General features: G+C 57.9%; 5 protein-coding genes across 5 annotated transcripts; 3 read left to right on the top strand and 2 right to left on the bottom strand.

Annotated features, from left to right (window-relative positions):
* Positions 1–1,271: 1,271 nt before the first annotated feature.
* COLE_00608 (uncharacterized protein) lies at positions 1,272–1,622 on the top strand (the record flags this gene model as incomplete). The annotated part of the gene is made up of 2 exons (XM_018425981.2): positions 1,272–1,461; positions 1,495–1,622. 2 exons carry the CDS (start codon positions 1,272–1,274, stop codon positions 1,620–1,622), a joined length of 318 nt encoding a protein of 105 aa, XP_018279814.1.
* A 1,907-nt stretch (positions 1,623–3,529) lies between these two features.
* On the top strand, positions 3,530–3,961 carry COLE_00607 (uncharacterized protein; the record flags this gene model as incomplete). Its single annotated transcript, XM_018424787.1, has 2 exons — positions 3,530–3,701; positions 3,756–3,961. The coding sequence occupies 2 exons, from the start codon at positions 3,530–3,532 to the stop codon at positions 3,959–3,961; spliced, it is 378 nt and encodes a 125-aa protein (XP_018279815.1).
* A 686-nt stretch (positions 3,962–4,647) lies between these two features.
* COLE_00606 (uncharacterized protein) lies at positions 4,648–5,556 on the bottom strand (the record flags this gene model as incomplete). Its single annotated transcript, XM_018422836.2, has 4 exons — positions 4,648–4,681; positions 4,715–5,079; positions 5,120–5,218; positions 5,272–5,556. The coding sequence occupies 4 exons, from the start codon at positions 5,554–5,556 to the stop codon at positions 4,648–4,650; spliced, it is 783 nt and encodes a 260-aa protein (XP_018279816.1).
* A 501-nt stretch (positions 5,557–6,057) lies between these two features.
* COLE_00605 (uncharacterized protein) lies at positions 6,058–6,855 on the top strand (the record flags this gene model as incomplete). The annotated part of the gene is made up of 1 exon (XM_065626090.1): positions 6,058–6,855. The coding sequence occupies one exon, from the start codon at positions 6,058–6,060 to the stop codon at positions 6,853–6,855; it is 798 nt and encodes a 265-aa protein (XP_065482584.1).
* Positions 6,856–7,075: 220 nt separating this feature from the next.
* Positions 7,076–11,990, bottom strand: COLE_00604 (uncharacterized protein; the record flags this gene model as incomplete). Its single annotated transcript, XM_018425305.1, has 5 exons — positions 7,076–9,459; positions 9,495–9,703; positions 9,742–10,126; positions 10,396–11,575; positions 11,628–11,990. 5 exons carry the CDS (start codon positions 11,988–11,990, stop codon positions 7,076–7,078), a joined length of 4,521 nt encoding a protein of 1,506 aa, XP_018279818.1.
* Positions 11,991–12,025: the final 35 nt, after the last annotated feature.

Raw genomic sequence — 12,025 nt, 5'->3', positions numbered from 1 at the left:
GACGCACGTGTATCTTTAGCTGGCTCCATGTACAAAGTATTCGCTCAAACAGGCGTCGGCTCCTTGATGATGCACTCGCCGAAATTACTCAGAAGCATTAGCACTGCTTTACTAAGGTTCGCTGCGGTGTGCCTTCGTCCGGGTAAGCAGAATATGTCTAAGCTCATTTTGCCCACCTTTTCCTCCTTTCACAAGCCGCACATAGGCAGTGATCATCGTTGGCTCTTGTCATTGACAACATGAACACTAAGTTTAAGCTAGAAACCAAGCTCTTCATGGATGAGGCATCGTTCCTTGAGCCGCCTCGACACGCCGGACGAGGCAGTGAAGTCAGCCGTTCCTGCAGCGGCTAGCGACATGCGGTGCATTGTAGTTTTGCTGCTTCACACTGCGTTGTGCTACTCTCTTCCACATCTCCCATACCCCACACTTAGCGTTAGCGCTACATGTACGTATGGCATACATAATCCGAGAAAAACAAAGTGGAAGCTATACAGCGAAGCCACCTTCTGAGGCGTGCATTCGAACGATTGGGCTGAGGAACTGAGGAAACTGTCATAACATCCTCTCGCAAGTGTCGAGCTATGGGGTTGGCATGCACACCCCTTGCAGAAGTGGTCGGTCATTGTTGTGCCGATCGGGTCCGATCTTGGCTACTGCCAGACATCTTCGGCATTGATTAGGCTCGCGGGACCGGGAGGCGTTGATTTAGCTTTTAACCATATCGACAGTAGACTTTGGTCCAAATCAAGAGAAGCTTGTCCAACATTGCGCACCGTCACCTCAGGAGACTGGGGATACATCCCCGGCTTTCGCTGGACAATGGGGCTGTGTCACAACCTGATCAAGAGTCACATGATACTGTTGCTGATCCCCACAATTTTGTCAACGTCCAGACGAGCAAGCGAAGTTTACCTTATTCAGAGTTCTCGACCTAAATGAAGTGGTGAAGCCTTTCGCTGAGACTGCGCGGCGTCACTCTCACGCTAAGATGGCAAGTCGAGCATGTTCAACTAACTTGCTTTCGGGACCGTCACTTCCTACTGATTCACACGCTGTTGGAATGTGGAGGAGGAAGATGTCAGCTGAGACGTCGAATCGAGCTATCCTCAAGCGATGCGAGGATGCCTTGTTCAGATTAGGCGCCATCACTGACCGGCACGCTGCCATCTTTGGGCCTTCCAGATGCTATATAAGCGCTGAGATTTTCATTCTGCCCAACACCAGCTCTTCGCCTCAACCTCATCAAGTCACATTAACCCACAACAAACATGAAGATCGCTCTTCCTCTCATCGCCACCCTCGCTCTCGTGGCCGCCAACCCTGTTCGCCTCAATGAGCGCGATGACAACGACACACTCAGTGTTGCGGTGGCCGTGGACGGCAAGTGCCCCGACGGCGGCTCGGTCTTCCAGGCCAACGGCAAGGACCTTTGCTGCCCCGCCGGCAACGTCTGCGACCGTGAGTACGATGAGAATCAACGCTGACGCGAAGAGGACGTCATCCGTCCTGAGGCAAACAACGATGTCGACGTAGCTCAGAACGGCTATGTTTGCATCAGGTACCTTCTGTACTGCACCCGCTACTGGTGCTACTACCGCCGCATCTGCTGGTACACCTGATGAACACGAACCGCGTGAAGAAGAAGAAGAGCGATAAATGCAGGCAGCGCTGTCGTAGTTGAAGTTTTTCCCGTCCACGGTTTTCTTTAGCTATGTAAACGGTGGAAAAGAACGTGCACAAATGTAGACGCTCGTGGGGCTCAACTAAGGGGAGTAATCAAGCTCGCCGCGCCATCTGAGCTTCTATGAGTTATCAGTGGAGCCGACGACCTCGACCAGCGGAAGGTACTGAGAGGGCTATCCTGTCAGCCTGCCAGTGTTGCTACCCGCACAGTGTGACTGAATCGACGCCGTTGCACTTACAGCACAGCTCCTTTCCTAGCCGGCATATCGTATCTCGGCTTGAATTACCAACGCCTTACGTCAGTCTCGAGACACTTAAATACGCTCTTACTTGTAGCAATCGAGAGAGCCCAGTTTGTATCCCCGCAGCATATCGTCATACTGATCACCGTTATGATCACAGTTGAACGAGTGGAGCGTTATTGTGGCAACGGTGTCCTCTGGGATGGAGTCCGTGGTGGGGGCGAGAATGATCAGACATGTGTTGTCCCAGATATTCACGCAAGTGCTTGATCGAGTTATCACGGACACGACGGTCCTACATGATGCGCAGCGAGACAGCATAATCTTGGAGTAGTTTACCTGTGCCTTGGAACTACTAACAAACTCTGACATACTGCTCGGTGGCGTCATCGCCGTGGGCCTTTTCGGAGTCGGAGACAAAATTGTAACCGACTTGAGCGGTGACTTGGACACACGGCCGAAAGACTTTGCCGATGTGCAGTAGGCAGTAGGCAGTAGCTGGAGCGTTGTTTAGTTCCACAGGAACTCTGGAATCAAGGCAATATTTGCACGTGCCTGGTTGGAATGTTCTGCTAACGGTGGTCGGCTAAGAGGTGCTTTCATGTCAACAAGGTTTAGGGTGTGGTGAGGATGGCACGTCGCTGTGGAGCCCAATGTGGGGCGCTTATCACGATAGAACGCGTCCCAAATAAGCATACAGAGCTCCACGGGGACTTACCCTTCTCTACACACTCGTATCCAAGGTAATGTCCGGTGGGACTTCCAGGACCCCGGATCCAGCGAGCCGTCGAAGCAGCAGAAAGTAGTGGTTATTTTCTTAGGGCGTGCCCAGTGGACAGCTGATGTGCCTCTTTGCGGCACGCTTCGCAAATCCTTCTTACGGCGACATCATTTTCGTCGGAGCTCTCGAAGAGATCATCCTTGCGATGACATGAGCATCAGACGCCGCGCTTCGAGTTACTGGCTCCGGATGTCGGAGGCAAGACGTGTGCTCCACTTGGTGAGGTAGGAATGCACTGCCACTGGCTCGAGATGTCGGCATAGTGTAACTGCTCGTGCCCGATATCCGACGGAAGCGAGTTCCACTACGCATCTGTCGGCGTCAACAGTCGTGCCATGTCGGCCCTGGTAACCGCTCCTCAACTCTCCATCGAAGTGAGGAGTGTGAGTTTAACATAATCCCGCTAAAGGCGGCGGGCGTTGTATTGATGATGCACTGTTTGTCACAGTTTCCTTCACCTCAGTCTCCATCGCGCATCATCTTCCTCTTCTGCCTGCTGCACGAGCCATTCGTTTGGCAGATGCTCCATCGTTCCTCTTCCAACACCTGCAAGACGCCAGGGAGCGGCTCCAACGTTCCTCTCGATCGCTTTCACGAGTTAGCAGAGCAGTGTCAAGGATTCTTCGAGTGTGAACTACCCTTTCTCAGCGCACATCCATACAGCCAACGTTGGTAGATGGGGCTCAGTGAGGATTCGACCTTCTCGAGAAGCATAAATACCGGCGGTTTGAGCGTCCATCTTTCCCAACAACATCAAGTCTTCCTCTCAACAACTCACTTCGCCAACTACAATCTCCACCAACTCGCAACTCAGACCGCGATGAAGTTCTCTCTTCCAGTCCTCGCTCTTGCCACCCTTGCCGCGGCCTCGCCTTACCCCCGCCAGGAGCCCACCATCCCCGGCCTCAGCTTCAAGAACGGTCACGCGGACCTCTTCACCGCCTCGCCGGCTCAGTGCACCCCCAATGGTAACGCTACGGACAGGTGCTGCCGTGAGTTACCTAGTTAACAGCCAAATCCTTCGTGGGCATGGGGGCTGACATCAGCGTCGGGCCGCAACGCGTGTCCTCAGGGCTGGAGCTGTTTCCAGGCCCTCGGCAAGGAGCAGTGCTGCCCGCCTGGCTTCGAGTGCCACGCCGATGGTACGCTGCGCCAGAATGGCTCCGACGATGTCGACGTCGCGAAGAACGGATGCGAGTTCGTTTTGGTCTGCATCACCATCATCTGCGGCTTCTCTCTTGTGTGCAGCTAAACTCCATAAAGGAGAGACCAGAAAACAGTTGGTGTAGTGTAGCAAAAGTCGGCTTGACGCTGGTCAAAGCTATGTGAACGTCGTGCAGAAGATCAATTGCCCCCTGCTCACCGGGTTGCATCAATGGTACTTCACTGAACACTCTTCGACTGACCAACCAAACTGAAAGACACGGCTAGAGCTTTCAGACGGCCAATTCGACGAGATGACCGGCCGAGGCGTAGATGGTCAAATGACAACTTCTGTCAGTTATTCCATATCAGTTCCGCGGTATGAGGCTTATTTTGACCGAACAACTCGGGGTCCAACTACTTCACGGTGTTTTGTTATGATCGCACCGCGCATCCTCCTCCCGTCGCCTTAGGCTAGCTCTCCCGCCGCATACGGGGTTCCAGTCAGTGAATCTAGGTCAGCAAAGCACATCCCCGCACCTCTGTCCTTCAGGCCAGAGCAGCTTAGTTCGTCCCGGTTGCAGGGTACTGTAAGAGATGCCGCGTCATGAGAATGCGGCGGACTTTTGCATCCTTCCTTCCGGCCTCTAGACCGTTCATGTCAGGCAAAAATGCGAACGATGAGCTGCTTTCAGCTCTCTGAATGCGCGTTAAGCGTTTGCGCCTCATCTGCCTTTACCTGTAGCGCCATTCTGAGGGTCCCATGCACGCTGCTCCGTTCCTATGATTATCACCTCATCCTCGGCCCACAAAAGGCATCGATGGTGCCCTGTGGTCAGCTCGTCTCGATACCCATACCCACATGACGGTCAACTGCAGTACATCCGCATCAGGCGGCATCCCGGCGATGAACGCAACCGTCTCGGCAACACGCTCGACGGGCATCATGGGCTCAGCCGCGATTCTTCCATCTGCTTGCGGCACGCCCTTCGCGCTCTTGCTGCTCAGATTCGTGAGGGCGTTCCCAATATCGAGCTGAGTCGCGGTGATGCCGTACTTGCGCCCGTCAAGTGATGTGCTCCTCGTGAGGCCGAGAATTGCGTGCTTAGACACAGTATACGCCGTGCTGTCCGGGCGCGGTGACCAGGCCGATATCGAGCCGTTGTTGATAATGCGCCCGCCAGGCGGGTTTTGGGCTTTCATGATCTTAATCGCTTCGGCAGTGCACTGCCTGTCAGCCTAGTACAAAAGTGAAATAAGGGCGTACAAGGACAGCACCCATGACGTTGATATCCAGCGTCGTGCGGAACTTGTCCATGTCGTTGTCCTCGAGGGCGCTCCCCTTGGTGAGGTTGACCCCGGCATTCTTAGTTTGTCAGCACAGCGACACGCAGGCACTCATCGGCTCGGTTCACGCACGTTGAAGAGCACGTCCAGCCGTCCATACTTGTCCTTTATCGTGGAGAAGATACGTCCGACATCCTCGTCCGAGCTCACATCGCCCCGCAGAACTTCCGTTACGGTTCCTTCGCGGCACAACGCGGCCGTCGCTTGGAGCTCATCTTCGCGGCGGCCGACGAGAGCGAGCACCAGCGGTTCTGGATGCGTCGCGCTGGGGAATGCCTTCGAGAGGCCGATCGCGCACGCCCGCCCGATGCCTGCCGACGCGCCTGTGACGAGTATCACGCGGTGCAGGGTACTCATGATGGGATAGGTGATGGAGAGGACGACTGCAGAGTGCATACGAGGTATGATCGTCATCGGCATGGTCGGGGCCGGTGGAGGTGTGGAGGTGGAGGCGGCTTTGGCCGTTGGGTGATCCGGCAATCTGATCTACTGGCTGTGCACAACATACCAGCATGCTTACTTCCACATCGAACATCTCGTTCTTCTGGTCTCCTTGCGACAGGCCGCAGCATTGTACGATGCCGATACTGCTGATGGATGGCGTTACGCTTCGTGCACCGCCGTCGCTCAACACTCGGGCTTGATCCAGATCAATCACGTGATACGCGGCATCGCGCCTGTCTTGTTTACACGCTAATAATGCTCCCGCTCAGGTGGCGTCCATCCCACGCAACGAAACAACTCCACTTCAAGTCCTCCACTCCAATCTCTCCTAGCCCGCAGCCCAGCCCCAGAGCGCGTCGCGCTCTACCATCTTGGACTCGTCCTCGTCTTGGCTCATACACACATACCCCTGTCATGCCCGTCACCAAGAAGAAGGGCGCCATCTTCGCCGTGTACGCCGACACGCCACCGCGAGCCGGCCCCGCGCCGAAAGAGCCCTCACAGCCGCGCGAGGGGCGCCGCGCGCTCACGAACATAGAGCCCGCGCCGACGCGGCGTAAGGCGAGTCCGGAAGGCAAGCGCCGCGCGCTCGCCCCCCGCTCCCCATCGCGCTCCACGAGAAGCAAAATGGATGTGTTTGTTGACACGGACGCCGTCCAGACGGAGAGGCCTAGACGCGCGCTTGCCGCCAGACCCCTCTCGACAAAGCTTGCCAAGCCCCTCTCTAATACCTCCATGATCGCGTCTGCGAAGGCGCCGTCGTCAAAGCCGCTCGCAGCAAAATCCGTCTTGAACCAGCCCAACGCCTCTTCCTCATCGTTTGAGCCATCCTTATCTAAGCACGCCATGTCCAAACCCTCATCATCCAAGTCTGCCGCTAGGCCTCGGGCTGCCCTCGTCAAGCGTGCCCGCTCACCGACGGACAAGGAGAACGCCGCACCCCCCGACTCCCCAGCCAGCCGGACACGGAGCAAGCTCGTGCTCCCCAAGCCTTCGATTGAGAAGAAGCCGATGAAGAAGTCGTCGCGGGCATTCACCGTGTTCGTGGACCCACTTGCCGACGTGAGCGAGGCGTACGGCGCAAGTGGAGATGAACCCGCGGGCTTCCCCGCGCAAGGGCGGTCATCAATTGTGAGTGCGCCGCTGATCCGATCACTCATTGCAGCGCTCTTAGTCTCGTGCGGAGCGGCGCGTTACCTCGCCGAACGCTGAGGTGTCACCCCGAGGCCGACGACGCTTACTCGATCGTCCTGTGCATGCGTATCACCACGGCGACGCCACCCTGTTTTCACTAATCCTGTCGCGTGTATACTAGCTCTGGAACTTGGCATTGACATGTGCATACATGCGTATAGCAACCGATGTAGTGCAGTGCTTGGGGCTGTGGCAGTGGCCGTACTATACAACGGAGGATAGAGTAATCTATAGACGTCTAGACATATATCGCGGCGGAAAATATTAGGGGATAATGGTCACTACGACCCTCGAGGCGGCGCATGTCCACATCCTCGAGCGTGCCGTAGTGCAACACCTGTACCTCGCCCACCAAATGGCGCCTGGGGGCCTCCGGCGTCGGTTCCTCGGCCTCTGCCTCGCTGCCGTGGAATAGACTCACACGCGAGTGGAAACGGCCAGGCAGGCCGCGGAAAAAGCGCGTCAGCGCGTTCAGTCCGCTCTGTGGCGCGTCGCCGACGCTCAGCCCACCGTCCGAGTTGCGGTGCATGCGGCTGCGAGCCTCACCGACCTGGCCGGTGCTGCGGACGGCCTTGAGGGGGTGCAGCTGTGGCGAGCCGGTGCGGAGGAAACTTACGTCCTCGCTGCGCCGTCTGCGCGAGGATGCGGATCCCATTGAACCAATGGAAGACATGCTCAAGCGACGCGCAAGGCTTTGGCGTCTTGACGGCGTACTCTCCGTCGAGCTGGAGGCCCGGCGATGGAGCTGTGGAGACGGGCCGAGGCCGATGCTGATCGGCTTTTCCAGAGGAGTAGGTGTGCTAGGCACCTCGGCGGTCGGGGAGAGGTCGCGCCGGAGGGCGAGCGATAGCGGTGCGGGGTGCTCGAATGTCACACTGCGTCCGCGCTTGCGGGCAGATGACAATGAGCGAATGTGGGCGGGAAGCGGCGAGGCTTGCCCGTTAGGCAATACGGAGTTGGTAAGCAGCTCGGGCGAATCGTGGAAGGGCGGCTCGCTTTCTGCAGGAGTGGGTGGATCCGACTCAAATACGTGCTCGTCGGGCACGATTGGGGTCGTTTGCTCAGGGACGACGAGCTGGTCGCGCGCCGTAGGTTCGGGTGGACCTCGTTGATCTGGGGCGACAGTTTGTTCTGGTGAATGGTGTTGGTCGGGAGGGACGGACGCAACGAGACCGTGCGGCGCGGACACGGAGTTGACGATGCGTGGGAATGAGGTGCGGGGCGTTTCCGCATCGCCGTAGAAGCTAGAGCGTCTGCGCATGCGCTCCGAGAGGCTGGAGAAGACATTCGAGAGGCGCATAAGTGGCCCGTTGGACGCTACACTTTCGTCGTCATCATCAACAAGATCTTCGACAATGTCGGGGATCACATGGGTCTTCCAGAGCACGCGATCACACCAGCTCGGGATGCGCCCCTTTTTGCTTGAGTCGTACACGCCCGTGCGTGTGTCGACTAAATCGTTTGGCTCCTCCTCGTCCGCCTCCTCGGTCAAATCGCGCCCCGAAAGGCTACGGATGAGCGTGCGCGGTCGACGCGGCGGTGAAGCGAGTCGGCGCCCGCTCACGCTGTACACCGATTGTGATGAAGGTGTTCTGTGCACAGCTTCACCGTCAGGCAGCACTAGACCAGGCTGTGTAGGCGTGATGTCCGGGTCTAGGCTCGCTCTTCCCATGAGTGGGGAGGAGGCGATGGGGCCTGGTGGTTGTGGAGGGTCATCACTCAGTATCGAGAGACGGCCCTCGGACACGCCGCGCGAGCGGGACGAAGCTACGGACGAGCGTCGCGACGAGTCGTCTGGCATAGCCGGTGGAAGGGGGCGGAGGGCAGGCTTGCGCCCCAAGCGTATTATGCTCATTAACTTCTGGGTCTTGGCCTTCAATGTGTGACCGCTGCGCTTTGTGACGTCGACAGTTGCACCGACCAGATCCTTCGTGGCAGAACGCGTAGTGCCTCTCGACCACCCGCCAGATAACCTGCGCTGATCCTGAGAAGTCGGTGTCATCGAGGAAATCTCCCAAGGACTTGGTGAGTGCCCGTTGGTGCTCTCAGAGGCGCGGTCGGAGCGCTCGGACCGATACGTCGCTGTCGATTTGCGCGACGCGTCCGCAATGGTGGGATCCCGAGATCGATCCGGCAGTCCATTGCTGTACTGCTCCGCGCTGTGATTGACAATCGAAAGCTCGTCAGGCAGTGGTAACTCGGAGAGAGGCGGTGTTTCCGGCACAGGGCTCATGACTGGTTGACCCAGAAGGACTGAGTGCGGAATCTCTGGACTCTCAGGCGCGGACGAACTCTCTTCCACGACATCAATTTCCGGAACGCCGTCTAATCTCGGGCTGGAGGGTCGCTCCATCGACGGCCGAGTCGACTGGTCGGAGGAGCGGCGGGCGCGACGGATGGATCTGCGCTTATCCCGATTTGTCGCGCTTACCGACTTCCAAATGTCGTACTTGAACGTCGGCATGAATTTAATTTCGGCCTCCTCAAAGCCGCGCAGAGGGGTCTTTTCCTTGTCTTTCATGATATTCTTGAGCTGGTCCCACTCTTGAGCCTCTGCAATGTAGCGTTGCTCCTTCAGCAGCCACTTGGCGTGCAAGGGAGTGATATCGACGCGGAAGTTCACTGCTATTAGACGGAATGTAACCAGATCGACTCACAATCTCCACACCAAAACGTTGTGTCAAATCGGTCCGTGACATCTGGCATCGCCACGCGAGGATCGTCCGGCGCCAGGAAACAGTTAGGCTTCAGCTCGGACTTGATCTTGTTGATGTTGGCAATGCGATCATCATTGCACTCCGTGTGGGCAGCGAGGTGCGCGTTGACGAACAGGAGTCGGTGACCCTTGAGGTTGAGGCTAATGCCGCTACCGTCAGTTCCGATTCAAGCATCCCTCGCACTCACATTCCCCCTTTGTTGCCGATACGACCACCCGCGAGGCCTGTCCTCACGAAGTCTTTGTCGACGCCCTCAACCAGGTGCTCACAGCCCTTGTACACGAACACGTGGACATAGAGGCCCATCAGACGCTCCTTGATGAGGTGAACGTACGCACCGGCTCCAGGCTGACGGAAGAACCGCTTCACAGGCACCTCATCCGTGATCGGCGAGTCAAAAATGCCAGGTGACCTGCCCATCTCCCGAACGCTAGGCGACCGGCCGAAGGGGCGGTCCTCTTGCTGAACAAAAAAGGAACTTGTCGACGTGTCAACGGACTGGAAGGAGTTGCCAGATAACGATCTGCCAAATGGGGCGGAAGGGACTTCAAGCGTGCCGTTCGCCACGGGAACTGGGATCTGCAGACTATGCGCGATGCTGCTGGGCCTTGCACCGGACTGCAGCGAAGGAGATCGCTTGTGCGATGCAGACAACGTGCGGTGGTGCGATGCAACAGATTGGCCGTTCTGCGGCGGAAGCTGATCGCCCGGAGTGCGTTGCTCGGCGAGGTCCGCCCCGCTCCTAGGCGGTGAGGAGAGGAGAGAAGTATCACGCCCAGAATGAGGAGGGCCAGCGCAGAACCATTCTGTGCGATGAGCACGATACGGGATGTCAACTCACCTTCAAGCATACCGCTCCACCCCTTGCGCCCGATAGCGCCCGCGAGATCGCTCATGGGGCTGCCTAAGCCGATATCGAATGCGGTATGGCTGCGTGCTGCGATAGCTGCGTCTTTAGGTTCGACCTTGCGCTTGTACAGTGGGTCTATCCTCAGCTGCTCCCGAGAAGGCTTCTCCTTCACCTGCTGACCGGGCGTTGCAGGCAGAAGGGCTTGCTCGCCATCCAGCTCCTTGAGTTCCTGTACGGCTTTCGGTTTGGGAGGATCTGACGAGTGTGGTGCAGAGTCGCCGCTCGAGGTGGCGACGGAAGCATCCTTGGTGCCCTCGACGTTGCTTGGCGGCAAGGCGACCAGGGGATCGACGTCTGAAGGTGACATAACCGACGGTAGTGGTGCCGCGGCGGCGGCTGGCGCGGACGACACACAGCCGTCTCCTGTCGAGGAGTCAATTGAAAGAGCGGGAGTGTTCGCGCCTCCCTCACTACTGCTAACTGGATCGGCGGCGGTGATGCTCCTATCGGCGGCACTAGGACCTACAGAGGTCAGAATCCCGGCGGTCTCCGGTGCCGGGTCGCCGTTGGGCTGAGCGGCCAAGCGGAGAGAATCACTATCCGAGACATATCCTGGCGACACAATGGCCTTGGACTTCTCGAGAAGATCCTCTGTAAGGCCAGACAGCGAGATACCCAGCCCTGGCGCCTTGATGTTCTTCTCCTTCTCCTTTGTATCCTTGTCCTTGTCGATAAGATCTTTGAGGCTCGCCGCAGGCCCCTCACGCTCCTTGTACTCTTTCCGCAATTCTTTGAGGGCCTGAACAGCGTCCCTCTCAGCAGCCGCGTTTGCTGAGCGATCAAGAAACTCCTTGCGGATCTCGCGGATAGCCTTCCTCGCCTCCTTTTCTGCTTCTTTGTCTTGTCGCCTCTTCTCCTCCTGCTCCTCCTTCTTATCCTCACGCTCGCGACGCGCCGCCTCAGACTTCTGCAGGCCCACGCCCTTCATGAGTGAGCCTCCCAAACCGCGGGGCATGCCTGACGCGCTGGGGCACTCCTGAGCGGCGAATACCACGATGTGATACGGATGTGCGTCCTCGATGGGCAGCTCTGGAAGCTCGTCACCTCTCGCGGGAATGTCGTATGCGCTCGCCGGAATATCGCCAAGCAACACCGATAGATCTCCCTTGGGCTGATGGTTAGAGACAAATCACAGCTGCACGGCTCAGCCGACAAGAACCCACCACCGAGTCCGCCATGTTCCACGTGATGATCTTGACCTTTATCGCGTTGCGGTCCTTGAACGGCTCTGGTTCGCGCTCGGGGATGTCGGGGTCGAGCGCAAACTGGCGCGGCGAGCCCGGCTCACCCTCGGAGGTGAACATCGAACTAAACCGGCGGCGAAGTATGCCCGTCTGCTCGGAAGGACTGGCGGAGAGTAGTGTTGATGACCGCCGGGGCGACCCAGGTGAACCGACCATGTTCGAGAAAGAGCGTCTCCGCGCGCGTGGGGGTATGGGCATCGGAGCGGCCGATGGTGGTGGCGCCGGGCCAGAAGTGTGCAGTCCCAGCGCCGGCGGCGGTTGTGGAGTGTGGGCGCCGCGCATGCCGGAGCGAACTGTTGCGCGGGGTGGCCACAGGG

This window comes from Cutaneotrichosporon oleaginosum (assembly GCF_008065305.1).
Source record: "Cutaneotrichosporon oleaginosum strain ATCC 20508 chromosome Unknown ATCC20508_contig01, whole genome shotgun sequence".
NCBI lineage: Eukaryota > Fungi > Basidiomycota > Tremellomycetes > Trichosporonales > Trichosporonaceae > Cutaneotrichosporon > Cutaneotrichosporon oleaginosum.
The sequence above is the reverse complement of the archived record's forward strand: the minus strand, read 5'-3'. Positions and strand labels throughout refer to the sequence as shown.